The 26,060-nt window shown below is 35.0% G+C and overlaps 5 protein-coding genes across 9 annotated transcripts in view; 4 read left to right on the top strand and 1 right to left on the bottom strand.

The window, feature by feature from the left end:
* Positions 1-749, top strand: part of LOC105177604 (PI-PLC X domain-containing protein At5g67130) — a 3,727-nt gene extending 2,978 nt beyond the window's left edge. Inside the window, exon 8 of the mRNA XM_011100817.2 lies at positions 240-749. Within this exon, the coding sequence (XP_011099119.1) occupies positions 240-422 (183 nt within the window). The 3' untranslated portion in view covers positions 423-749. The remainder of the gene's footprint in view (positions 1-239) is intronic.
* Positions 952-2,843, bottom strand: LOC105177605 (F-box protein At5g67140). The gene is made up of 5 exons (XM_011100818.2): positions 2,532-2,843; positions 2,275-2,421; positions 1,835-1,970; positions 1,479-1,577; positions 952-1,343 (listed from the first exon to the last, which is right to left on the bottom strand). Exons 1-5 carry the CDS (start codon positions 2,627-2,629, stop codon positions 1,131-1,133), a joined length of 693 nt encoding a protein of 230 aa, XP_011099120.1. The 5' UTR covers positions 2,630-2,843; the 3' UTR covers positions 952-1,130.
* Positions 4,948-10,717, top strand: LOC105177607 (elongator complex protein 1). 3 transcript variants are annotated; one of them, XM_011100819.2, is made up of 5 exons: positions 4,948-5,261; positions 5,871-6,204; positions 6,855-9,915; positions 10,002-10,094; positions 10,193-10,717. In XM_011100819.2, exons 1-5 carry the CDS (start codon positions 5,097-5,099, stop codon positions 10,500-10,502), a joined length of 3,963 nt encoding a protein of 1,320 aa, XP_011099121.1. In that variant the 5' UTR covers positions 4,948-5,096; the 3' UTR covers positions 10,503-10,717. The 3 variants fall into 3 exon arrangements, with proteins under 3 accessions (XP_011099121.1, XP_020554642.1, XP_020554643.1); XM_020698983.1 differs by lacking the exon at positions 5,871-6,204 and having other exon boundaries at positions 4,957-5,261; XM_020698984.1 differs by lacking the exon at positions 4,948-5,261 and having other exon boundaries at positions 6,062-6,200.
* Positions 15,045-18,076, top strand: LOC105177608 (transcription factor SPATULA). Its single transcript, XM_011100820.2, has 7 exons — positions 15,045-15,714; positions 15,855-15,959; positions 16,043-16,108; positions 16,223-16,288; positions 16,829-17,134; positions 17,238-17,295; positions 17,431-18,076. The coding sequence occupies exons 1-7, from the start codon at positions 15,376-15,378 to the stop codon at positions 17,574-17,576; spliced, it is 1,086 nt and encodes a 361-aa protein (XP_011099122.1). The 5' UTR covers positions 15,045-15,375; the 3' UTR covers positions 17,577-18,076.
* The window catches only part of LOC105177610 (nicotinate phosphoribosyltransferase 2), an 8,554-nt gene continuing 2,332 nt past the window's right edge, over positions 19,839-26,060 (top strand). The window contains exons 1-9 of one of the 3 annotated variants that reach the window (XM_020699070.1): positions 19,840-20,442; positions 20,703-20,789; positions 21,012-21,159; positions 21,865-21,984; positions 22,105-22,239; positions 22,326-22,387; positions 23,504-23,579; positions 24,633-24,734; positions 25,428-25,544. In XM_020699070.1, coding sequence (XP_020554729.1) covers positions 20,276-20,442; positions 20,703-20,789; positions 21,012-21,159; positions 21,865-21,984; positions 22,105-22,239; positions 22,326-22,387; positions 23,504-23,579; positions 24,633-24,734; positions 25,428-25,544 — 1,014 coding nt within the window. In that variant the 5' untranslated portion in view covers positions 19,840-20,275. Of the gene's footprint in view, positions 20,443-20,702; positions 20,790-21,011; positions 21,160-21,864; positions 21,985-22,104; positions 22,240-22,325; positions 22,388-23,503; positions 23,580-24,632; positions 24,735-25,427; positions 25,545-26,060 lie in introns of all 3 variants that reach the window. The other 2 variants (XM_020699071.1, XM_011100823.2) reach the window with 2 other exon arrangements.

Here is a 26,060-nt window from a genome sequence, read left to right on the forward strand (position 1 = left end):
GAAATTTTTTGAATTGTTGGGAAATTGTATCATATTATGAGATGAATTGCTTTTATTCTGAATTATGACTTCTCGAATGAGAACACTATTGAATCGTGTTTTAGCAGTTAACTGGTGTTAGTGGGACAGACTTCCATACTTGTAATTTAAAAGTGTGATTGGTCTTTTAAGTTCTTTCACACACACACACACACATATATATGAATGAATACTCAATGACTTAATGCTACTGTTTGCAGCCTGGAGCAACCTTTGGAAGTTGCAGACCCATTACTCCAGCTAACACAACTCCCACAGCCACCGGGACTGCTGGAAGCTTCACTGGGTCCGTTCAGTTAACAGGAGATGCTTCAGTGACCAATATTCTTGGCATGTTAGTTCTGTGCTTGTTACCATTCCTCGTATCCTTTACTTTGTTGTAATGAGAATTGGAAATAGAAAGCCATTGATGTTGATAACGAGTCGAACCTGGGGAATCACCTTCCAATGTCATAGTCTCCAAAAGTTTTGGATTTAGAATAGGTGAGTGAAATTTGGTTTGAGATAGAAAGGTCAAGTATGTTAGGTAGACATGGAAAGTTACTATATTTATAGCGGACACTGAGGATTTAGCACAGGAAATTGCAACAGAGAGCAATCACCACGAAAGGGTTTGATTATTATGTGGTCCTGGTGTGTCATTTTACTTACCTTTCAATGAAGAAAGGTGTGGACTCGACCATATTTGATCCCCATCTTTCCTCTTGGTTTGTCTCCTTTGTATTTGTTTGTGGAATGAGTTTTTGATATTATTTTATCAGCCTTCCTGGTTTAAGGCATTCTAAGACATAAAAGAAATGTTGTCTGTAATTTGGAGTAATTCCACACTAATACAAATATTCGTTTAAGACATTGCTTTAGAAATTCAAACAGCATGTCAAAATCTCTGCAAGTCGTCACAAAACCTGGAGATTGAACTGAGCAACTAACACTCGCACAATAATGACTTTATAAATACAGAGATGAAGTGATACAAGCAGCCTATGTACTGTCTTTATTGGCGAATTGAAGGATGAACATGAAACAGTTTTTGAATTGATAAATACCCAGAATGAAAAGAGTTGTATGTCTGTATAAAAGGTCATGGTACCCTAATAGACAGGCCACATAGAGAACCTTTCATCATCTAACAGCACTCGTTTGGGCTGTATTTGAAGAGCCGGACTGATCGTCAGCAGGCCAATGAAGCAGGAGGCAGGGATTCGCATTCCCCATACATTGATAGACTCGAGTTTGTGGCATTTATTCACAAGAACAAGAAGACCTTTCTCAGTAACATGACGACAACCCCACAAAACGATTGTCTGGATACAGAAAATATAGCCAGCGTTAGTGTCAAATAGCCCTCATACTTGATTAATTTGGACTTGAGGCCTTATTCTTAAGGCAACGGTAGGGAAATATGTCCTAAATCAGGATAGTTTTCAGCAAGATCATACCTTCAGATGAGGACAGCTATCTGCAACGGCAAACAGGGATGCATCTGTGATAAATGTTCCACCAACATTCAGGTGTTGTAGTGAAGCAGCTCTAGAAATCTGTGGGAGAAAACCAATATTAAACCAATGAAGCAAAACTGACCGGCTGAAACTTTCCCATTTTTGTATATGTAAGAAAGAACACCATGTTACAAGATTCATTGTGCTCATAGTTATTTCCTTTTTGTAATGGCAAAAACATCATCGGAATTGAAACTAAGGACATAGGATGGTGAGACCATTTAAGACCTTAATTCTTGCTCTTCCTTAGTGTCCAACGAAAAAATGAACAGCAGATGGAAAAATTGACAGCATACCAGTTGAACTACTCCTTTATCTGTAATTGCTGTCGAGCCCCACAGAGAAACTGAAGACAGATTGCTAATACATTTGGCGGTAGATATTTGCTTCAGTCCATAATCAGTTATCTGACAACTCCAACGGCTTCTTGATCTAGAAATTCATAGCAAATCAACACCCCGTAAACTAGATAATCAAAGTGATAGAATCTTCAATCACTGCCACACATACATGCTCTTTCTCTCCACTTCCCTTTCTGTACGATTTTGCACTTAACATGAGAGAACAGAATTCTGAATCACCAACACAGAACCATCTAGTTTACCGACACCCTAATTTCCACTACAATGAACATGGAAATCTCATGACAGTCTTCCAAACAGAACACACACACACACACACACACAACCTCAAGAACACAAAACGAGACAAAGATATTAGGAATGAAAAGCAGTACATGTCGAGCTCCTTGAGGGTATAAGCAAGGAGAACGAGGCGCGTAGTGGAGTCATCATCCATTTTCCACCCAGAAAAGCTCAGCCTTTCCCTCCAAGCCAGAGATTCCTTCACTGCCTGCCTCCATTTCCTACACACACTGCTCGCCCTGTATGCACACACACAAACGTAGAGAAAAACACACATAAATACACAAAAGTTACATTCCAACCACAACACAGAAAGTATGCTAAAACCCGAAGATACTAATCAACTGACTGCGCCAAATCCTTGAAGGAAGTGAAGAGAGCAAATATTTGAGCCAACAAATCAATGGGCAGCCGATCAATATCAGGTTCTTGATCTACTCCTTTCATTGATCCTGCAACGCCGCCGCGTACAGCCAATACTGGGTAGAGGAGGGAAGCGGCCGGGTTAAACAAACAGAAAGGAAAAAGAAGAGTGCTGACAAGATATTCTTGTATAGGAAGAGAATGTGAGAAGGGGGTGGGTGGTTTTGGCGCTTCGAGCAGGAAAAAACTGAAGGGAGAAAGTCAGAATAAGCAGAGAGGAGATGGACATCAAATGTTGTCATGTTTTCGTCATTTGAATCATTGTTTTAAACACAAGAATTAGGCAGTTAGGCAGAAGTGATTTTCGGACAGCCAACATATAAGTCTTTTGGTTAATTACGTTTAAACCCCCATCTAAAATGCCAAATTGTACATTTTTTTAAAAAAACTAAATTACACTCGTACTTCTTTAAAAAATTCTCTATTTACACTTGAACTCCTTCTATTAATATTTTAACAAAAAAATGTTGATGTTATAGGAAAAAATTACATAAATTTTAAATTTTCCTCCTCATTTAGAATTCTCATATATATATTTTGTGCTGATATTGAGATAAATATAATATATATCTATGGAGCACGGGTAATATTATTATATTTTTTTTCTTATAAATACAAATTATAATTATTTTGCTGTAAAGATTGAGGTGTGTACTGATCTATTTGTAGTGCATACATCTCAACTTTTATTTCAAAATTGCTGCATCCCTTAAATTCTATAACAAGATGAATGATTCCGTTCATCTCCAATTATGCGACAATATAAAATATCTTATTCCACACAGGTTGATCTTAGTATTGGTATTGATATTACTCAAATATATATATATTAAGATATATAATATTTTATCAATTCAATTTCATCATTTAATGCATATCATGATCAATTAGAGTCAAGTTCTACAACATTATAAAGTCGACTGTACATATAAAACAAGCCAACAGCCTAGTAGATGAGGAAAGAAAAAGACCTTAACGCCGACGCCAAAGATGTACTTGGGGAAGGGCAGTCTTTATTAATATTAGGATAAATTATTAATATTATGTCAAATTTTAAGAAATTAATGGTAATTTACCCGTTATAAATATTGATATATTTTTTTTGGGGGGTTTGTAAAATAATGGATTCGTAGTCAATGCTATAATTACAAAATTGAACATTTTGCGTGATAAAGAAAACAAGATTTTTGGTTTCTTGGTAAGTAGTTTGGGTGCATTTTGACTCTTGAAACGTGCCACTGCCCAATTACTCACGCAAAGCGTATCGCCACTTGCATGGACGCCCTTTCCTTCTTTCATGTCTTTTCTTGCGTTTCAAAATCGTGCTTCTCCGTTTGCCACGCCGTGCAGACCTTTCTCTCACTTGTTTTTTTGTAAATAAAAAAATTCTCACCTCAATAGTTTTTGTTCAACAGATGTTGATTTATTTTGTTTTGGTTAGATTTACATGGTATAATTAATAACGTAACAGTTTTCATGAAGTGAGTTGTTGCGTGCAGCTTTGTGAGATCCAGAAGGCCGTTATCAGTCCAAGACTCAAAGCTACGGCCCAATACCCTCTACATAAAGGCCCGGCCCAATTCGAATAGACACACTCCAACCCACCTATTATCTATACTAATATATAAGAATATGCATTTTTCTCTTTCAAATGACGGTTATGATATCGCGTTGTCAATTTTATTGTTATATTGATAATACATCTAAGTTTTTTTTCTTTTTTTTTTTAAATATGTGATGTGTTGGTTTATATATGTCTTTTCTTTTCATAATATATTTTAAAATATGAAATATTATTTATTATATACATGCAGGGACCACGTGCCACGATGGCTGATACTAACATGAAAAAGAAATACCTCCACATTCACAAACGACGATTAATAAACCATGACACTAATTTTTTGAAAGCCATACCCTTCAACTTGCCAAAATTGACATTAACTAATAATCTTAATTTCTTTCTTTTTTTAATATAATAAATTAATTTATATATTTAAAACGTAAAAATAATTATTATATACAAACATAAATAACGTAGTACAACCACTACTTTCTTCTGCATTCCTATATGGTTCAATAACACATTGCACACAATGGATTAAATATGACAATTTTTTTTTATATATAGTCGCAATCTTTTAATTAAATTAATAAAGATGACAAATATATCAACATAAATAAAAAGTATATAATATTAAATAATATAAGACATAGTTCCACAAACCAAACTATGTATGTATATCTGTACCATTTAAACCCTTGCTTATCTATTGTTTGTTGTTATTAAATTTTTGGGGGTATTTGGAAAAGATAAAAGTAGAAAAAAAGATATTACTGGAGCATTTACAAACAACCCTAATTATAAGAAACTGGTTGGGCTCCCGCCTCACTCACACTCTGTTTCCGGCACCGTTTCTCCTCCATCCCACTCCCCTTTTCTTCTCATGTTTCACTAGTTTTGACAAGGAAACGATCGGGGTGGTTGAACATGAATAATCTGAAGTTGTCCTGGGAGGTATGGTCGGAGGTTCAGCTGCAGAGGGAGAATGGAGAAGAATTTCTCCGGTTTTCTGCTGTGGACATGGAGCGCAACCGCCTCTTCTTTGCTTCCTCCGCCAACTTCGTGTACGCCACGCAACTACCTTCGCCTCAAGTAAGACATATGTTGTTGTTCGATTCTTTTTGCATACTTACTTCTGTTTTGCGATTTATATGCTCACTTACATCTTTACTTTTATTTTGAATTTATAATCACGTGGTCATATTAATTGCATCCTCCACATTTCAGGTCTAGTTTACTAGGGTTTCTATGTGATTCGTTGACTAGCCGAGTAAGGTGTTAAGAAAACTAGCTGATATTGGAGCATATGAATGTAGTGAATGAAGTGTTTTCCTTTTTGTTAGAAGTTGTAGTTTCTATTATTAACTGGTAATCACGGGAGTGGGAAGTGATTGACATGCTGCCAGGAGTCACATTAGAGTTCAATTGACGATGAAATTATCATATTGAATCTTTTTTCTGACGGGAAACCAAAAAATTGTCTGGGTTGATAAAACACGATGATAAGAAAAACTGACAATGCTTAATAAATATTCAAATATGGTGAAAACATCAGAGCCTCAACTTCCAAAATGTCAACATACTTTTCAAATATGTGCTCTTGACAACAAAATAATATTCACTGGATGTGTAAGCACCAAATTCTCTCCACCACACCACCTGTTTTCTTTCTTTTGAGAATACACGTCTTGTTCGGAACAGATTGACGGAGCATGGAATAAGACCTTGCCGCCTGCTTCAGCTCACCCGATTGATTTGGAAACTGGAGATTTTATTACTTCTTTGGAATATCTCATGGAAAAGGAATCCTTAATCATCGGAACTTCGCAAGGACTTCTCTTACTTTATTCAGTGGAGGATAATACAACAGAGATTGTTGGTCGGGTCGAAGGTGGTGTCTGGTGCATTTCACCAAGTCCTGATGGAGATCTACTTGCTATGATCACTGGTTTTGGTCAGGTTCTAGTTATGAATCTTGATTGGGATCTATTATACGAGATGCCACTTGATGATTTGCCTGAAGATGCTGACGTACGTAAGGACTTGTTGCCATATTCTTCATTTAAAAGTTGATCTATATCAAGGCCATTATAAGCTGCTTTCATGTTTTACTTTGACATCAATCCTACCTTTGCCTGTATAGTCCTCTTGAAGCTAAAGTTATTTATAACATAATGCCAAACTCACACACTTATGGTTACTATTATATTAAAGGTACGGATCATAACCAGCAATTGTGAATAGAATTTGGTTTATTATATCACTACAGAATTCATGAATTAAATGAAACATATGATGACTTTCAAGTGATAAAGATGCTAGCGATGTGATTTTGGGGGAAGGACTAGATGAGAGAAGATGTACAGAAAAAGTTTGACATGGTGAGTATGAACTTGCCACTCTCATTCTAGTTGGTGGATATTGAAGGGCATATGTCTTGAGATAGAGAGAGATGAATTAGTTGAATGAGAATGTGACGACATACTTAGGCAGAGAAAATTATAGTTCACCATAGTTTCAGTGATGACGGTCTTCAAGCTTTTATCACTTGACATGCTACTGTTGGCAGAATAAACAGAACATTTCCTGTATAAAGATTAATTTTGATGCTAAATCCTCTTGATGTTATAATTGGATTTTTTTATTTTAAATTGTTATAAATTGATTCATTCAACCATGTTTCAGATGAATCAGTGCCATCTGCTGATCATTCCTTTGAGGCTTCCATTTCATGGAGAGGTGATGGGAAATTTTTTGCGTCATTGAGCAAGGTGCATGATTCCTTTCCCATGCGTAAGAAGCTTAAAGTTTGGGAACGTGATTCAGGGGCTCTCCACTCTGTCTCAGAACCGAAGCCTTTCATGGGATCAATAGTGGACTGGACCCAGAGTGGAGCAAAAATTGCTGTTGTCTATGATCAAAAGGAAAAAAAGCAATGTCCATCTGTAGTTTTATTTGAGAAGAATGGTCTAGAGAGAAGCTCATTCAGTATCAATGAGGGAATGGATGTGACCTTAGAATTTCTAAAGTTCAACTGTAACTCGGATCTTCTTGCTGCTGTTGTCAGAGGCGAAACGTTTGACACCCTCAAGATATGGTACTTTAGTAATAACCACTGGTACTTAAAGCAAGAGATCAGATATTCGAAGGAGGATGGCATAAGATTTATGTGGGATCCCACTAGACCATTAAAGTTGATTTGTTGGACTCTTGGTGGCCGAATTATAACTCACAAGTTTGTCTGGGTTACAGCTGTAACGGACAACTCAATAGCATTTGTCATCGATGGCTCAAAGATATTGGTAACCCCCTTTTCTTTGTCCTTGATCCCCCCTCCTCTGTTCTTTTTTGACTTAGAATTTCATTGTGCGGTTCGGGATATGGCCTTTTGTTCTAAAATTTCCCAAAATCAACTGGCTGTATCTCTGTCAGATGGAAGTTTGTGTATTGTGGAGCTTCCTCTGCTTGATCAGTGGGATGAGCTGGAAGGCCAGACATTTAAAGTTGAGGCTTTGTATCCTGGTAGAGACCATGGGTCTTTGCTACATCTTGCTTGGTTAAATTCACATGTGCTTCTTAGTGTGTCTCATTTCAGTTTTGCTCATAGTAATTGCAGTAAGGGAACATCCCTTGATGGGGATGTGCGTTCAGGATATTACCTGCAGGAAACTGAGATAAGATGTTCTGAAGATCGGATTCCTGGTTCAGTGACATGCTCAGGATGGCATGCAGAAATTTTTCATCAGCTTTATCTTGAAGGGGTGGTAATTGGTATTGCACCTAACCCGCTTACTAAGTATTCTGCATTTCTTCAGTTTGATGGTGGAAAAATATTCGAGTATATGTCAAAGTTGGCTTTGAACAAGGTTGTTGACCTTCAGAGATGTGATGACATGTTTTTCCTATCATCCTGCCCATGGATGAATGTTGCCCCAGTTAGAGCCTATGCGAAAGAAAAGCCGTTGCTTTTTGGGCTTGACGACAATGGAAGACTACAACTTGGGGGAAGGATATTGTGTAACAACTGCAATAGTTTTTCTTTTTATTCAAACTCTGGTGAGGGGATGATGACGCATTTGGTGATTGCAACTAAACAGGATTTACTGTTTATTGTTGATATGGGTGATATTTTGCACGAGCAACTGGAACAGTATGAGAATTTCCTTCCTGTTGTTGTCAAGAATAAGAAGGGAGACACTGAAAGTATTTTTATTAATCTATGGGAAAAGGGGGCCCAGATAATTGGAGTTCTCCATGGAGATGAGTCTGCTATCATACTACAAACACCTCGAGGTAATCTAGAATGTGTGTATCCCAGGAAATTAGTGCTCACTTCAATCGTCAATGCTCTGGTTCAAGGGCGGTTTAGAGATGCCTTGCTGATGGTAAGGAGGCATAGGATTGATTTCAATGTCATTGTTGACCATTGTGGTTGGCAAGCCTTTATCGAATCAGCTGCGGACTTTGTCAGACAGGTTAACAATCTGAGCTACATCACTGAGTTTGTTTGTGCCATGAAACATGAAGATATTATGGAGACACTGTATAAAAACTATACATCTTTACCTTGCATAAAGGGCAATAAAAATATTAGACAGCGAGAACCAAAGAGTACCAATGGTGATAACAAAGTATATTCTGTCCTGCTGGCGATACGGAAGGCTCTTCAGGAGCAAATTGAGGAAACTCCTGCCAGGGAGCTTTGCATTCTGACTACTTTGGCTAAAAGTAGTCCCCCAGCTCTGGAGGAGGCTTTGAGGAGAATAAAGGTCATTCGAGAAACAGAGCTGTCTACAGCTGCTGATCCACAGGCATCTTATCCTTCTTCCGAGGAATCGTTGAAGCATTTGTTGTGGCTTTGTGATTCTGAGGCAGTGTTTGAAGCTGCTTTAGGCCTTTATGATTTAAATCTCGCTGCAATTGTTGCATTAAATTCACAAAGGGATCCAAAAGAATTTCTGCCACTTCTTCAAGAATTGGAACGCATGCCAACACTTTTGATGCAGTACAACATTGACCTTAAATTACAAAGGTATGAAAGTGCTCTGAGGCACATCGTTTCTGCAGGAGACCCTTATTATGAAGATTGCATGAACCTGATGAACAAAGTTCCGGAACTTTATCCATTGGGACTTCAGTTGATTGTTGATCCTCGTAAGAGACAGCAAGTTCTTGAAGCATGGGGAGATCATCTTAATGCCACAAAATGCTTCGAGGATGCGGCTACCACTTATTTGTGTTGCTTTTGTTTGGAAAAGGCATTAAAGGCTTATCGTGCTTGTGGTAATTGGATGGGGGTTCTGACGGTTGCTGGCCTTATCAACCTTGGGAAGGATGATCTTTTGCAGCTGGCACGTGAACTTTCTGAGGAACTTCAGGCCCTTGGTAAACCAGGAGATGCTGCAAAAATACTCTTGGAGTATTGTGGTGATGTTGACAATGCAATTAGCCTCTTGGTGGATGCAAGGGATTGGGAAGAGGCTCTGAGGATTGCTTTCTTGCACAGAAGAGAAGACCTGGTTTTAGCAGTGAAAAATGCCTCTCTAGAGTGTTCAAGCATGCTTAATGGGGAATACAATGAAGGGGTGGAAAAAGTTGGCAAGTACTTGACCCGCTACCTAGCGGTTCGCCAAAGAAGATTATTACTCGCTGCAGCACTTAAATCAGATGAGCAACCTCATCTTGATGATGAAACTGCTTCACAGGCTAGCAGTAATTTTAGTGGAATGAGTGCTTACACCACAGGGTATGTTTCTATAGCGTCCAAAACAGAGTCTTTCTGTGCTGTATATGTAGAAATAACTGTTTGATATTGCTTCCTATTATGAACAGAACGAGAAAAGGTTCAAGTGCTTCAACCTCCTTCAGCACATCCACTAAGGGTAGAGGTCGACAACGAAACAGAGGGAAAATTAGAGCTGGAAGGTGAAGTATTTTATGCAACTACAGTGTATCATCTTAGTTCTCTATATATAGTCTCTTAAGCATTCTCATGTGCGACACAATTTGTTGTCTGTGTACAGCCCTGATGAGGAGATGGCTCTAGTAGAGCACTTGAAGGGGATGTCTCTCACTGAAGGAGCAAAATCTGAGCTCAAAACTTTGTTAATTTCTCTGGTAATGCTAAGGGAGGAAGACGCCGCCAGAAAGTTGCAACGGACAGCTGAGAAGTTCCAGCTCTCTCAAATGGCAGCAGTAAAGTTAGCAGAGGATGCAATGACAACTGACAAAATCGACGAGCATGCCTTCACTTTGGATCGATACGTTGAAAACCTAGGAAAGGAAGTGCAGAATTCAGATGCATTCTCTTGGCAGTCAAAAGTCTTGGCGTGATGCTGCTATGTTTAATTTTATCGTATCTGATAATGAGTCTAGTTGGAAGATTGCATAGGAATGTTGAGACCAAGGCTAGCTGACTGATTTTGTTCCGTTCTTATGACATTTACGAATAGAATTCTGTTTCAAGAGAATTTAGTATTTCTTGGAAATGTGTTATAATGAAATCGCGGCCCACACTATACTAATGGGTACAAACTTATCATATGCCAGGCCAAGCCCAGTGTCCATTAGTGGGCTTCAGCCCATACTAGAATGGGCTTATGGCCGTATTAGTTTTCTTTTTTGGTCCTATCTACTTTCTTAATCTCTCTCTAATATCATTTCTAATTTCTGCTTAAAGAATAAAGCATCTTTCTTAAACTAACTATCAATAGCAAAAGATTAGAGCTAAGTGGTAGTAGAGGAATTTGCATTCATTCTAATGAGACATGTACGCCAATAAAGCACTAATATTCCCCCCACACTCCAAACTAATTGATTAGTACATTTATTAGTTTCTATTTTAATTTTATTTTTGTCGATCAATACTTGAAGAACATTAGATTAGGGTATGATTGGGTCAACAATTTTATACAAGTCCGAAAAATAGCAAAAGTATGTGAAGAGTTTCTCACATGACCAACTTTTTCCCAAATTAAATTATTATGGAGATAGTAAGCAACCCAAAGTAGACTACTCAATTTAAGCTACAAGTTAATAATAGCACCATACTATTTTACTTGTTTAAATTGAATACCATGTATCCCTTGATGTGGTCCAAATTCTCATCATCCATCCCCACTCTAAAACACACGAAAATATTCTTTAGAAAAAATACTAAAATATCGAAATTTCTAAATTTAGAAATAGATTATTAATTTTTTTTGTGAGATAGAGATCTCATCTCATCTCACGTCGTAAATCCTTTTTCCTTCAGATATGTATTTTTTTTTTTTATTTTGATTACTTATGTTAAACACATTTCATTACTCTAAAAAAATAAAAACAGTAATTTTATGTCTTTTTCTTATTTAACATTTTGTACAAGTGATTTTAATTATTACTCATTATTATATTTTTATATCACATTCAATTATATATTTTTTAAAAAATAGAACTCATTTATATTACTTTTTCAACCATACTTATTATTTAATTGACCAGCATATTATTATTATAAATATTTTTATGAAAAAATATATGATATTATCAATATTTTTAAATTAATTAATAAATTTAAAAATAATAATAAAATAAATTAAATATATAACTCAAACTTACAACATTTATTAATAGTAAAACTTGAAGCCTTTCGTCAATAAAGTGATGATCATTCCACAAATGACATAACTCCTCGACTCACCAAACCCAACCCCATCATTGGAAATGAGAAATTTCCCCATTTCCCCACTTAATCAAATCAAACGTACACCATCAGATCAATCGGACTACTAAATCAACCACAAGCCCTCCGATCATGGATAGCGTGGTCCACCATCACACATCTCCATGGCTTAGCTGTGCTATCCTGTCGACACGTCCATTATCCCAACCCTATACCCTACACTCTGCTACTACTACTCTTGCTTGCCGTGTTTGGTAGATGTGTGACGTCGACTGAGGTGGGGTTAGACTCCAGTGGTCCCTCGCCCACCGTACACATTTATAGGGCCTTGGATACGGGATCTTACCATCCAATCATCCGCCGATACGTAGGGCAAAAAAGGCTGCTTAAGGTGACGTTTGGATCGCAGGTGAAACCTGCTCTGATTCTGCTTACTAACACTCCAATTTTATTAATTTTTGGTGTACTGATTTAGGACAAGAAGAACGTGGTGTTCTTGCACGCCTCGCCTTATTAATTATTAAATAATTTGTGATTATTTAAGTCCCAAGTGGAAACACTTTGCTCATAATCTTATTTTGTCCCAAATACCTCGTCTTCCTCCTCGTGCTCGCATTGATTTGGTCATGGATATTTAATAGTGAGAGAGCGACTTATCATTGGTATTAATGAACCAAAAGATTGCTCATTCTAAACTCATTTTTCCATAAATGGAGAAGATGATAATTACTCAAATACGAAACCTTTCCATTATTTATGACTTAATGTTCCATTATTTGGATTCTGGACAAAATGAGAAAGAGACTGAGAAAAATAAATATGGTCTTTTCTTTTTTATGTAGTATAGATTACACATACACTTATTGGAAACATCAACATTATTTATACAAATCACCTATACATCATATATATCATAAAATCGTCAACAACATTAAACAAACTTATCCCATTCTTTTGTGTTTGTCTAAAATATAAAAGTGATTTGTATGAATGATATCAACGAAATAAAAGTGTTCCTTTTTATTGTATGTGGTAAAATCAAGAGAAAAAGAAAAGAGGGTTAAAAGAGTTAGAAATGGTGATGATTGCAGTACATTTGTGAATGTCACGTGCAAAAGCAGAATTGTTTTAGGTTCACCTCAAACTGCTGTTTCTTACAATTTTTCAACTTTACAGACAAAGACTGTGAAGAAACATTTAAAATGGAAAATGAAAAAGAAAGGCAACGCAGCTCTGTACCATACTTACACACACACACTATGTATATGTATACTTATACTCCTCCTTCAATTCCCAGAACTGCTGCCAAAAACAGGAGACCAGTCAAACATATTCCCCTGCAACTCCCAAGTTCCAACTATAATTGTGTGGGCTTAATTCTTTTATTATTATTAAAACATATATAATTTATATAAATATAATAACAATTTTATATTGAGTTGCGATCACCTTAAAAAATATTTTTTTCTTAAAAAAGAGATATATCCACGACACCCCTTTTTTATTTTTTATTTTTTATAAAATAATTATATTCATTAATTTTTAACAACACACTAAAAATTAAAAAAGTTATAATGTTAAAATTGTATTAATTTAAAAAAATACAATGAACTATAATAAATATAATAGTGTATATTTTTTTATTGTATTTTTTTTATAATTTCATAAAAAAATATACACTATTACATTTATATAGTTTATTGTATTTTTAAAATTAATATAATTTTAACATTATGATGTTTTTAATTTTAATATATTGTTAAAAATTAATTGTATATAATTAATTTATAAAAAATAAAACTACACGATAAAATAATAAAATTGATGTCATGGATGCTATCCATAACTGGACTTTTTTTAAAATATATATATATATATATTTAGGTCGAGTCGCGGATCACATCTACCACTCGATATAAATTTGTTATATATTTTATTTAAATTATATTGTTATAATTTTTTAATAATAATAAATATAATTAACCCTAATTGTGTGAATCTGTGTATTTCTTTTTAATATATACTAGTCATTATGGTGTACTGCTTTTGTATAAATATAATAAATAAATTTTTTTATTTTTTAAATATGTTATAAGTTTTAGTGAAATATATAGATCAATATATCACATTGATTAAAAGAAAGAAAGAAGAAAAATAATTCATCAATTAATATAATTTTAAAAAAGTTGAATAAATTCGTTATTTTATCATGAAGAGCATTTTTATTTCAAAAAAAAAAAAATAGTACATCGATGTCATTAACCATCACTTGTGAGTATGAAGGAACTTTTATTGTTTTATAATAGTATAGAAATATGGATTATATAGATGATATACATTATTAGAATAGCTGATGAAACTTATTAGATAACTATCCATAGTTATTAGATAATATATATTTAATATTAATAATTGTAATTAATTTATTCAGAAAAAAATAATAATTCATCGTTTTTATTTGAAAAAAATTAGCATAATGAATAAGACATTACCAAAAATCTGAATTATAAATGTGTATGATCTCTGATAAGAAAAAATATAGCTTTCCTGTGGTTGATTATATTTTAATTAAAAGGTTGCCACCTCAATTTTTGGTATAAAACTCTTTATATGTATAGAAGGATTTTCAAATTAAATATGAACAAACTCGAATTAGTCATGTGATAAAAATATTACATTTGTTATGTAATTGATATATAATAATTTTAGTAAAACTTTAGAAATAAATAAATTAAAATAGATTAAACAAATATAAATATATATTTTTTATAAAATATAAACTGAGTTAATTATATTTAGACTCGCTAAAAAATATAATTTTTTTTTTAAAATTATACTTAGACCCTTCTAATAATTTATCCGTTTACAACTTCATTGGAATTTTGGGGGAAAAAATTGCTAGTAAGAAGTATGCACATGCCTCTAAGTTTATTTATTATTCAATATTTCGTATAATTTATTGATAAAAATATTATATTAATATTTTTATATTTATTGACATCAATATTTTTTATTTATATCATAAAAAAAAATGTAGCATTGTAAAATCATGAATTTTTTTTAGAGAGAACAAGTATAATTTTATTATCTTCTTTTTATTTAAAAAAATAATTTTATATTTTAGAATGAGTAAATGCATAATTAATCCAATATAAATTTATAACAGGTCACTGAATACTTGAATCGACGGTGTTTAAACACCCCCCGCCCACAATTTATTTCGGATTCCCTCTGCCTGCAGGTAAGTACAGTTTACATAGCTTTTTGCAGGCTTTCTGAGCTTCATAAATAAATAAAACCAAACACACACGCGCCCCGCTTACTTAAAAGCCGCGCTTTATCAGTCATCTTCTGCCACAATCCAGACCACTGTTGAACGGAGGATTGGGGTTTCCTCCCTGTTGTTGCTTTTTCATGGTCAGTCTCAGAGTCGCCAACAAACAGAAACGAACTCCAAGCTCAGACCCGTTTGAACTAAGCCTCCCTCAAACTGATCCCATGTTTTGACTGAAATATTCCACTGAATCTTTCTGCAAATAAGCAATGGCCAACCTTTATAATTCCACCGCCAAAAACTGTTCTTCGTATTCTTCGCCTCAAGAACCCGACGAGATTTCGGTTTTCCTGCAGCAAATTCTCCTCCGGTCTACTTCCATGCGCCAGCAGTCGTTGCCCACACCAACTGATCATCTTCAGGCAGAGAATCAAGAGCCCGCATTGGTTCCGGGTCAGAGTCGGCGTCAGATCTCCGTGCTCGATGCGTCGTCAGGGTTGAACTCGTCTTCCGGTTGTAGTTTCACGGGAAGAGTCGTGGCGAATGTGTCGTCTTCCTCTGTCGGGAATTTGGATAATGAGCCGGATGAGTATGACTATGAAAGTGAGGTACTATTTTCTTTTCCCCATTTCAATCCCAATTTTGTCTTGGCATACATTTAGTATGTGTTTCCTAGTTTATTTTCTTTGTTTGCGCCCATTTTCTTTAAACTAAATTGCGTGCATGTGTTGATGTTGATTATGTGTAGGAGGCTGTTGAGGCGTTGGTGGAAGAGACAGCGCCGAAGCCAACGCCGCCGAGGAGTTCTTCCAAGAGGAGCAGAGCCGCTGAAGTGCATAATCTGTCTGAAAAGGTTCTTTTCCCTTTCCTCTTATTCCTTAACTTTTCTGCTGAATTACTTCAATGCGTTTTGAGATTATTGGGTATATATGACAGAGGAGGAGGAGCAGGATTAATGAGAAAATGAAGGCACTGCAAAATCTAATCCCGAATTCGAACAAGGTAAAAACTAAAAAGTTGTGCTTACTGATGTCTGCTGGGGTTTCTGATGAATTTGCTTTGGTTATTCTAGTTGTGGGCTTTATTAATGCTAATGTTAACATGTATTTGCTGTAGACGGATAAGGCATCGATGCTCGACGAAGCTATTGAGTACCTGAAGCAGCTCCAGCTCCAAGTACAGGTAAGTCAAGTGCAACATTCTGCAAAAGAAGTGGTGATTTCCTTCAACTTTAGCCTATTGATCCGGGTAGAGAGAGTAATAAATCGACCTCTATGTGGTAACAACGACTGCACTCAAATAATATTCTACATTGGATATATGATTGGCCTGCTTCTTATTCAATCGCTAAGCAGAAACTGGGGAGTTGATATATAAAATTCACGTTCCAGTCCCATATGTAAACAATACTTTCTGTTCTTCCTAATGCTACTAGCCATCGATACGACTTTCGGTTTACTGCAAATGCGATGCATTTGCATCACTGTGTTCTAGAATGGAGCGTGCTGTATTATGTTCCGGAGTTCCTGCTTTTTATAGCTAAATAATGTGCAAAAATTGGTCCCTTGAATTTAGGATCAAGTTGATCGGGAAGTCAAGAACTTCTTGTCCTTGCCCTTAGTTTGTTTTGAAGTCATGAATTACTATAGACTGCACATGGATGATGGATGATGGATTCTGTATGATTAATAGCATGTGACTTAACCCGATCCAATCTTGTAGATGTTGACAATGAGAAATGGATTAAGCCTTTATCCTGTTTGCCTGCCGGGGATGCTGCAGTCTAACGAAATTTCTCAGTTGAGAATGGGCATCGACGCAGATAAATTCTTGAATATCAACATGGCTAAAACCAATTCCTTGGATCAGAACATCTCGGCAGATGCACTACTCGGGCTACAAGAAAATTGTGTTAGGCAGGCACCGGTGGCTGAGTTCTCAAGTATGATCAGCAGAAAAACTTCGTTTGAAGCGGAATCATCTCCGCAGGATCAATTTAAGACATTTCAGCTCTCCCATTCTTCTAAGGTAAGTGATCGCTTTCAGCTTTCCCTTTGCTGCATTGCATGGTGTAGAGTTATTGAATTACGAGAGCAATATAATGTTTCTCGATGCCAATGGAATTTATCAGGAGAATGAGCTGCCTTGCCAACCATTGAATGGTAACTGTCCTCAAACTCGTTCGACAGGTAGGATCTACAATCCAAGTTCATTCATTCAAGTTGTTTCTTTTAGGCGTTTTCCATGTTTATCAATTTGATATTGTTATTTAGTTTGGAAGTAATATGGAGAAATAAAACTTGTTCTCTTGGCTATTTTTCTAGGAGCCAAAGCAACATCTTCAATCTCCTTAGAAACACAAACATCCAGCTTGAAAGAGAATACTCTAGAAGCCTGCCTAGCCGGAGGAAACTATCTACTGCCAAATTTTGTCAGTAACCCAATTTTCTCATCACCGATGAACATGTGAGTACTTCTAAACGAAGCAGCATGGTTTTCCGTGTGATGAATCAGTGGTCAACTTTCATCAGCTTACTCATTGGAGCGAGACCAGTTAATGATGACACCAAGACAAAAATGCTTCCATTTCTGAAGTGTTTTTGTATTGCAATCGTAGCAAAGTAACCTAATCTTTTGTCCAAAAGCATTGATGCATTGCATGATAGGATACTTTGCTGTCGTGCTTTCCATGTTCAGCGGGCATAATATTAGAAGACAAGTTACTTGTAGTCCATGCATGCAGCAAAAATATATCTTGCTGTTATTTGTACAATGTATGGAATACTAATCTCGCTCCTGACGCTGTTTTGCTAAGATTCATCATCTGGTTGATAGTTCTCTGCCCACATGCTTATTGAAAGTAACAGACAGCAGAATAGCTGTGTTGTGATGTATTTTATTGGACGGCCATATGCACATGGAGCAGAATTTATGCTATTGACACTTCTAACATCATATTTATGTTGTGAACATGGGATTTAACTTCATTTATGTCCTTTGTTTCTTCCAAAGAAGAATAATAGCATATGCTGTTGGTATGGGCAGAAAAGGGCGCTACATTCAAGACTAAACTCGAAGTTGTTCTTGTATTGTTTCTTTAGCTAAGAGAATCCACGAAAACTCCCCTGTTGATGGATGCTTCTTGTTTGTCTGTTACCAGGGAAATTAGGATCAAACAAGAGATACGCATTTTTTTTTTTTTTTTTTTTTTTTTGAAACCAAATACATAATAAATAGCTTATGGGCGTATGTGCAAATTAGTTTATTTGATGAAGTTGAGGCTTTATAATTCTAAGGTAAAGGGTTCAAATTTTATTAACGTGTGAGATGTTAGTTTATTTATTTTATTAGTTAATAATTGATTAAATATGGTTATTTTATATTGATGATTAGTATATGATTGTTATAGTTGTTGCCTTGTTGGTTGTGGTTAAATATAGATATTTAATATTGATTATTGTAATTGATTTATTAAAAATAAATAAATAGTACTTTGTCGCTTTTATTTCATAAAAAGAATATCACTTGACATTATTCAATTAATTTTTCTAAAGGAATAGTTGAATTATATATTAATACTATTATAAAATGAAAGCTTTGTCCCACCAATTTTTATATACTTAAAGTTATTCTTTAATTCATTTATATTAGTAGTGTGGCATATTTTATGTATGTGCATAATTTTTATAAAATAATAACTTTGAAAAAAATTATATTAAGTTTAAAAAATGACTTAAAGTATATATAAGATAATTTATATATAACATAAAAATGAATCAGAAAGCAAAACTATAAAAAGATAGTTATTTAAAATCACTCCAAGGCTTTTTCTTCCTACAAATTATTTCTTTCTCGTTTCTTTACACCACAATTATTCTTTTTTTAACAAATCTCTTTTTTCTCTTTATTTTATGTTATAATTTTCTTGTGACAATTACACTCTACTTCCCTAAAGTTTGTTGTAATTACATGTAGGCCTCATATGGTTTGAAAAATTACATCTAGCATCCCTGAGATTTGCTTCCGTCTAATAAATAAGTTCTTCCGTTAGTCGAAATTTAGCAATTTCAATCATTTCGATCTTGGTTCCGTAGGAGCAAGTCAGAAAGATTGAGAAATAGAACCATCTGATTTAATTCATTATCAATAGCCATTAAATGATTATCTTAGGGTGATCTTTTTATCGACGAATGCTCCTATTACACTCGTAGTCTCTGAAGGATGAGAACCAACTATGTAGCATTTACATCGAGAATTCAAGTGTTGTATACATCATTAATCTGATCCTCTGTAGGAATTACCCGTAATAACGAACTTGCAAAATAGATCTGTTATCATAAAGAGATTCGTCGTTCCTAATCCTGCTTCACCTTAATTGTTATTTGAAGTAAAAGTTATGTTTGAATTAATTTTTTTTTAAAAAATCTATTTTACCACTTTTTTTTTATCAATACCCTCAATTGACTTATTATTGACTTACAGTGAGTCAAATAATTTTTTTTATAATCAAATTATTTTCATACGTTTTTATGCGTTAATACATCTGAGGAGATATATCTTAATTGTTATAAAAATAGTTTAGTTCGGAAAAAAATATTTTACTTATAATAAAACAATAATAAATAAATCAAAAGTAAATATCAATTTTTATTTAATTTTTTTTTTATTAAAACAGGATTGCGAGCGGGACGACTAGTGATTAAAAAAAATTCAGAAATTGTATCCTTCCCCGGCTCTTGTTAACACACTCTCCTGGAGCTGTGCAGCAGCCAGGGTCCAGTCATTTGCCTGAGAACCCCAAACTTTTGGCCAAAGGACACTCTTCTTTTGCGCCCCTAACCTTTTCGGTTTGCGTATTTGTTTTTGCCTCCGACTGTAGCTCACCATATTTATTCTCTCCACCACCACCATCTCGCTCTTGTCTCATTGCACCGCATTACTTTCTTCTTTAACTTTTCTCAGTCCTGGTATATATGCTTACAAATGCATACTTGCGCGGAGAGATTTGAATTGATGTAAACACGTATGCCTTCATCGTTTTTAACGATAGCAAGCCTCTTCCGCCACGTTTTGATGCGAATATACCAGCTTCTCTGTGAATATTTATAATTGGAGGCAGAGCTTTTTGGGAAGGATTGAATTACAGTGTATTCTTTGGATAAAATAAAGATGGCGGCGGCGGTTGTGGAGGCGAACGGGCTTAAGAAGCAGGAGAAGGGCGCCGGCGGCATTGACGGACCTACCAATCCTATGGTGACGCCTCTCTTGACGGATCTTTATCAGTTCACCATGGCGTATGCTTACTGGAAAGCCGGCAAGCACAGTGAACGCGCAGTGTAATTGATTTTCTGTTGATCAGTTAATTGCTCGCGTCTCGTTTATAAAATTTTATTGAACTCTGTGGTCGTGGTTACTGCTCGGATATTTGGCATGCAGGAGTTTGTAGTAAATGCACTAGCAAACTTTGATTGCTGACTAGTTGTTGTTCTAAATATGCAATGTTTAATTTCACACTTTATCATTAAATTAGAAGGGTTACTTACATATTTTATTGGATTTTGAGTATTTCTTTCTTTATCACTTCTTTAATTGATAGGATTATTAACTTGAGTCCTAGTCGTGCATGTGTGTTTCTCGAGGTTGTTGCATTTAATGGTGCTGAAATTCATGTTTCTTCTGAGAGGTACGATAACTTCAATAGCTCTTCTAGCTAACTTCAATTGCTTGTAGAGTAATGGTCAGATTGAAAGAAACAGATGACCTTCAGAAGCAAAGCCTGAGATATGCAGTACCTTATATAAATTAACTTGCATTACTTAAAAAAGTTTCAGCTTCGCTAAAGATAAAAAAAATAGAATATTAGTCATTTGAACAATTTCTTATATGTGATATTGTTCTCTCTCAGGTTTGACTTGTATTTTAGGAGGAACCCATTTGGTGGGGAGTACACAGTTTTTGCTGGTCTAGAAGAGTGTATAAGGTTAATTGCTAACTTTAAATTCACAGAGGATGAGATTGCTTTTATTCAAGCCTCCTTACCCTCATCATGCGAGGTATAATGATTTAATTGACATTGTGTCAGTTTTTTCATAGTTGCATCCTATTAAATTGATCTTAAGTGGTAATTCTGACAACAAATTATGTATTTCAAGATCATGTATCAGTTATATAAATCTTTTAAAAGTGAAATTAATTTTTCAATGTGCACTATATAGGTAATAATCATACAAGAATTCATTAGCTAAGTGCAAAATTTATGAGTTATTGTCCAATATTCTTGCTCACTGGAATGAGTAAGAGCTACAGATAAACTTAGTTGGACTCTAACTTGAAGATGCACTTCTGAGGCTTCTGTATGTCATATGCAATAAATTATGCAGCCAGTCCAGCTGTAACATTCTTTTTGGTTTCAGGAAACAAAGATGGGTTTTTACCATGCAATTGATTTATTACTTCACTTGGTCACTTAATCTATTGGAAATAATTAGAACTCATTACGCTTGAACTTTGATATTTGAGGGAAGTGCAAGGCATCGACAATTTTGATGGAACTAAAGTAATGTGCAATTTTACCAAGTTTTGATATTCTATGAATTGCTTGATTAACAGAAAATGACTAGTTTGTAATCCATTGTATTGTCCACAAGGTTGATTATATCTTGCATAAATAGGCAGAAAATTTTAATGTAACACTTGTTCCCATAACATTTTTTTTTATAGTTCAGAGAAATGTTGGACTTATCAATGTTTACCCTTAGATTGGCTTCTACAACTACCTTCGTGGATTAGATTGTTCTGATGTGGAGATACATGCCATTTCTGAAGGATTTGTTGTATTTCCAAAGATACCATTGATGAGGGTTGAAGGACCAGTAGCTGTAAGTACCTCTCTGGTGCTTTAGAACATTCATCATTCACTCAACATGTCGGTTTACTCGGCTCATTTGTTTTATGTTAGTCTTCGTTATTACTCATTACAATTATCATTTTCCTTTAAGGTGGTCCAATTGCTTGAAACGCCTCTTGTTAATCTTATAAATTATGCATCATTGGTTGCTACAAATGCTGCAAGGCATCGATTTGTTGCTGGGAAGTCCAAACTTCTTCTTGAATTTGGGCTGCGGAGGGCACAGGTCATATAACTTGCCTATCTGGTCATTTTTAAGTACTAATCTTTGCTAAGAAGAATCAAGTGGTTGTCTGTCTCATGTTTGTGCAGGGACCTGATGGGGGCATAGGAGCATCAAAGTATTGCTATATGGGTGGATTTGATGCGACAAGGTGATTCACAGCAGAAACTCACATCTAAAATTTCAACTCTCTTTTCATGGGTATCCTTTGGCAATTCTGTCTAGATTATTCAACTGTGTGGCACTGTATTTTACTTGTAGTTGCTGAAACTGGCACATACATCAAAGCGACCATGTGACATTATGATATCTTTTTAATGCTTTGTAGATCATAAAAATACTGATACTAATAAAATCTTCACAAAATATTCTAGGCCTCTAGAAATAAAAACTTCTGTCTAAATAAACAATTTCTCATATTTTTCAACATCAAAAGAGGTGGTCATTGTTCAATTTTGCATGCCAAAAGTACAAAAAAACTATGTTCCAATGTCAATGTTGTATATATTGTTTATAAGTTTGGAGAAGTTATTGTTCTTATAGAAATTTAATGATTTTTCGAGTATCTTCCACTTGGGATGTCCGTATACATATCACTAATAATCAACAAGACACTTGCTTTTATGGTCTAAATAATCTTGTTGCTGCTATACCAGGTAAAGAAACATTTGTTTTTCTGAAATGTTTTAAATCTTAGGTAATGTTTCTTGTCTTGTTCTTGGCTTCAAGAACTCTAATGATTTTTGAAATAACATAGACCACCAGGACGGGGCAAATAAGTAAAAGTATGAATAGACCAAGTACTGTGCTAGCTATTTAATAGCCAATAGTTTGCGAAATTTCTAATTTATTATGGACCTCTTAAGCTGTCTTGTTCTTATGTCACTAGGATGACTGCAAATTTCTCTCTGATTACATGTTCTGATAACATAAAAAAGTGCCTGAATTGGTACAAATTTTGCTTTCTCCTGTGAACTGCCTTGGCCTACTCTCCCAAGTTCACGTAAATGTCCAGTTAGTTTTCTGGTTGATCTTTGTAATTAGAGAATTGCATATCTTCTCCATCTCTAATTCTAAGAATAATTCATAAGCCCAAAAGGTGTGATCTGTCAGAAGATGGATTCCTATCTCTTGCCATCAGCATAAGACTCATAGATACTGTAGTAGTACAGTTTTCTCCTGATCCTCTACTTTCCATTTTAACTTCTTGTTTATCTTGATAGTTCACTAAAAAGCCTCATCTATCTTTGCTAATTGGTGCTGACAGCAATGTTGCTGCCGGAAAATTATTTGGAATACCACTCCGCGGAACACATTCCCATGCCTTTGTCAGCTCGTTTATGGTGGGTGCTATACATATTCCGTATGTTAGAAATTGTTCAAAGCAAATCTGTATTCAAGTCCCCCTCGTATTTCAGACTCTTGTGTACCAGATGTTTTTTATATATCTTGTTTCGCATTCTTATTTGAAAAAAACATCTTTATGAGGATGATTGGGTGATATTTAAATTTGGTTTACATCATGTTCCTTTCTAATTGTCTTTTTTCTTTTATATTTATATATATATATATATCAGTTTTTCTTTGTATTCTAGAATACATTGTTTTTGTGTAAAGATACTCCTAAGCGAAGTTTTGCATGTGGACCACACTAAATAGTTGGAAGAAGTTTTTGAATTCTAATTGTGCAATCATGTTTTTTGATTTGTAGAGAAACTAGAACAGGGTAAAATAGGTTTCCGAGGAGATTTAGAGAGTGTTTGGGTGAGCCTATTAGCTCTTTGAAACATCTTATAACATGTTTGAGACCTTATAAAATGTTAGAAAGTGTTCTGGTAATTTTTTAGAAAAGATCTTATAAGCTCTTAAACTAAAAAAAAAGAGTTGCCAATTTATTTATGAGATCTTAAAAAATTCCTTCAAATTGATTACGAATTTTCCATTACTAAATCTTATAAGCTCCATAATATTATTTTATCCAAACACTTCATGAACTTATTTTTCAAAATAAGATCTAACATCTTATAAGTTCTAAAAACATGTTATAAGATGTGGGCTTATATGACCCTTTTAAATAAGCTTAGCCAGATACCCTCTTAGTTTAGCATATGATTTTCATATCAAATAAAGATAAGGCATGTTGGTTTACTTTGTGAGGCTCCAAAGGTAGGCTACTAATGATATAATTTGGATACTGGATGCCTGCTCCTAATTTTGTACGGATTTAGCAATACAAATTGGCTTTATCATGGCCTTCAATCGTCAGGTATTTTAGCGACTCATTCAACAATTCTCAAAGCCAACTCTGCTTGGATCACAGTTTTACATTTTCCAGATTATCCCCTAGTCCACAATCTCATCAATTATCTCACTGGATCAAGTAATTTTTTTTGCAGAGCCCTGATGAGATTACTGAGAAGTCACTCAAGAGTGCTGATGGGCCAAATGTTTGTGAGGATTTTGTTGGTTTGGTGCAGGCATGGTTAAGCAAATTAAAGGTGTGATGAATTTGCCTGTACTGTTTGACCATGTGTATTTTCTATCATCAGTATTTTGCCCATACCGTTCTTGTCTTCGCCTCACACTCTATTTATCTGCGAAAAGATCATGTATTCGCCATCACGTTACCATCAATTAGTGCATCGAGCTTAAATTTTTTGCTCAGTTTATGAGTATTTTGAATGATTTTCCATCATCACCTTCTCAAGTTTCAACGTTTTGCTTTGCTAAATCTTCATTATGCACTTTCTAAATGAAAGTAGGTTATCCCTAAAACTTTATGTCCTCGATGACATCAGGGAAGAAAATGCATGCCTTCCTTACACTTTTGTGCAAATTCTTTTGTCGTCATATGACTCCATAAAGACAATCTGGTGTTTTGTTATCTTTCTTGAAGAGTACAAGAAAGGTGGCATCCATTGGAATTCTGTCTTACAGTTTAAAAGGTGAAGTACTTATTGTGTTAATGTTGGCAAATGACATGTGTACTGTTCTGGGCGTCCTTTATAACTGAATTCTGCTAACAACTGTGAAAAAAGAAACAAGACCTGTTTTTCTGAGAAAGAAGTGTCAGATGTCTTTTCCCTGTTCATTCAATTCATAATGCCTGCATCTGTACATGTTTGAAATTATTGAGGAAACATATTTGTATTAGTATAATGTTTGCTGATTGAAAATTTTTCGCTTGTCAGTGGTCGAAGTTGTTAGGTGGAATTTTTGGCGAAACGAATCAAAGTGAATTAGCTGCCTTCGCCTCATACGCCCTTGCATTTCCAAAAAACTTTTTAGCTCTGGTTGACACATATGATGTAAGTGAATCATCATTGGATTTTAGCGGTCCTTGTAATGTTCATGTGAAGTAAGGAAGCTCAATTCGTTGGATCTAATAGCGACTTCTTAATGATTGCGCAAAACATATGGAATGATATTGCTTCTCAATGATTCCTGATTCTATTGGAGGCCACCTTACGAATTTTAACACAATCCTTCTATGAATGAATGTCAAGAATTTCATGTAGTATTTATGTATTATCCAAGCTATTGGAGTCCTTAAAAGTTATTCGTTTTACTGATACAGGGCCCTCGAGGCATTGACCTATAAGAGATTAATAAGCTATGAATCTCTTAAATGACGTCTACAAGCTGTTAGTTGAAACTTCTGCAGTATTCTAGTTGCTTCATATTTGTGTTATCTCTCCCTTGCTTGTCCATGTATCATGTAAATTTCCTTATCTGCAAAGTTCCCTGTATCTTGTAAATTTCCTTTATCTGTATATACAACTTCCCATCTGTCGTTGATGTTGGTGTTTGTATTCCATGTGAAC

Source organism: Sesamum indicum, linkage group LG15 (genome assembly GCF_000512975.1).
Source record: "Sesamum indicum cultivar Zhongzhi No. 13 linkage group LG15, S_indicum_v1.0, whole genome shotgun sequence".
NCBI lineage: Eukaryota > Viridiplantae > Streptophyta > Magnoliopsida > Lamiales > Pedaliaceae > Sesamum > Sesamum indicum.

Bases quoted from the DNA above. Each gene is read 5' to 3' on its own strand.
- LOC105177605 (XM_011100818.2), bottom strand. From the start codon at position 2,629: ATGAAAGGAGTAGATCAAGAACCTGATATTGATCGGCTGCCCATTGAT. The intron at 1,971-2,274 runs GTACTGCTTTTC...ATGAATTTCTAG, and splicing joins ACCCTCAAGGAGCTCGACAT to ATCAAGAAGCCGTTGGAGTT. The intron at 1,344-1,478 runs GTATGATCTTGC...TTCTGTATCCAG, and splicing joins ATAGCTGTCCTCATCTGAAG to ACAATCGTTTTGTGGGGTTG.
- LOC105177608 (XM_011100820.2), top strand. From the start codon at position 15,376: ATGGCCAACCTTTATAATTCCACCGCCAAAAACTGTTCTTCGTATTCT. The intron at 16,289-16,828 runs GTAAGTCAAGTG...CCAATCTTGTAG, and splicing joins AGCTCCAGCTCCAAGTACAG to ATGTTGACAATGAGAAATGG. The intron at 17,135-17,237 runs GTAAGTGATCGC...GGAATTTATCAG, and splicing joins AGCTCTCCCATTCTTCTAAG to GAGAATGAGCTGCCTTGCCA.
- LOC105177607 (XM_011100819.2), top strand. From the start codon at position 5,097: ATGAATAATCTGAAGTTGTCCTGGGAGGTATGGTCGGAGGTTCAGCTG. The intron at 5,262-5,870 runs GTAAGACATATG...TGTTCGGAACAG, and splicing joins CGCAACTACCTTCGCCTCAA to ATTGACGGAGCATGGAATAA. The intron at 10,095-10,192 runs GTGAAGTATTTT...GTCTGTGTACAG, and splicing joins GGGAAAATTAGAGCTGGAAG to CCCTGATGAGGAGATGGCTC.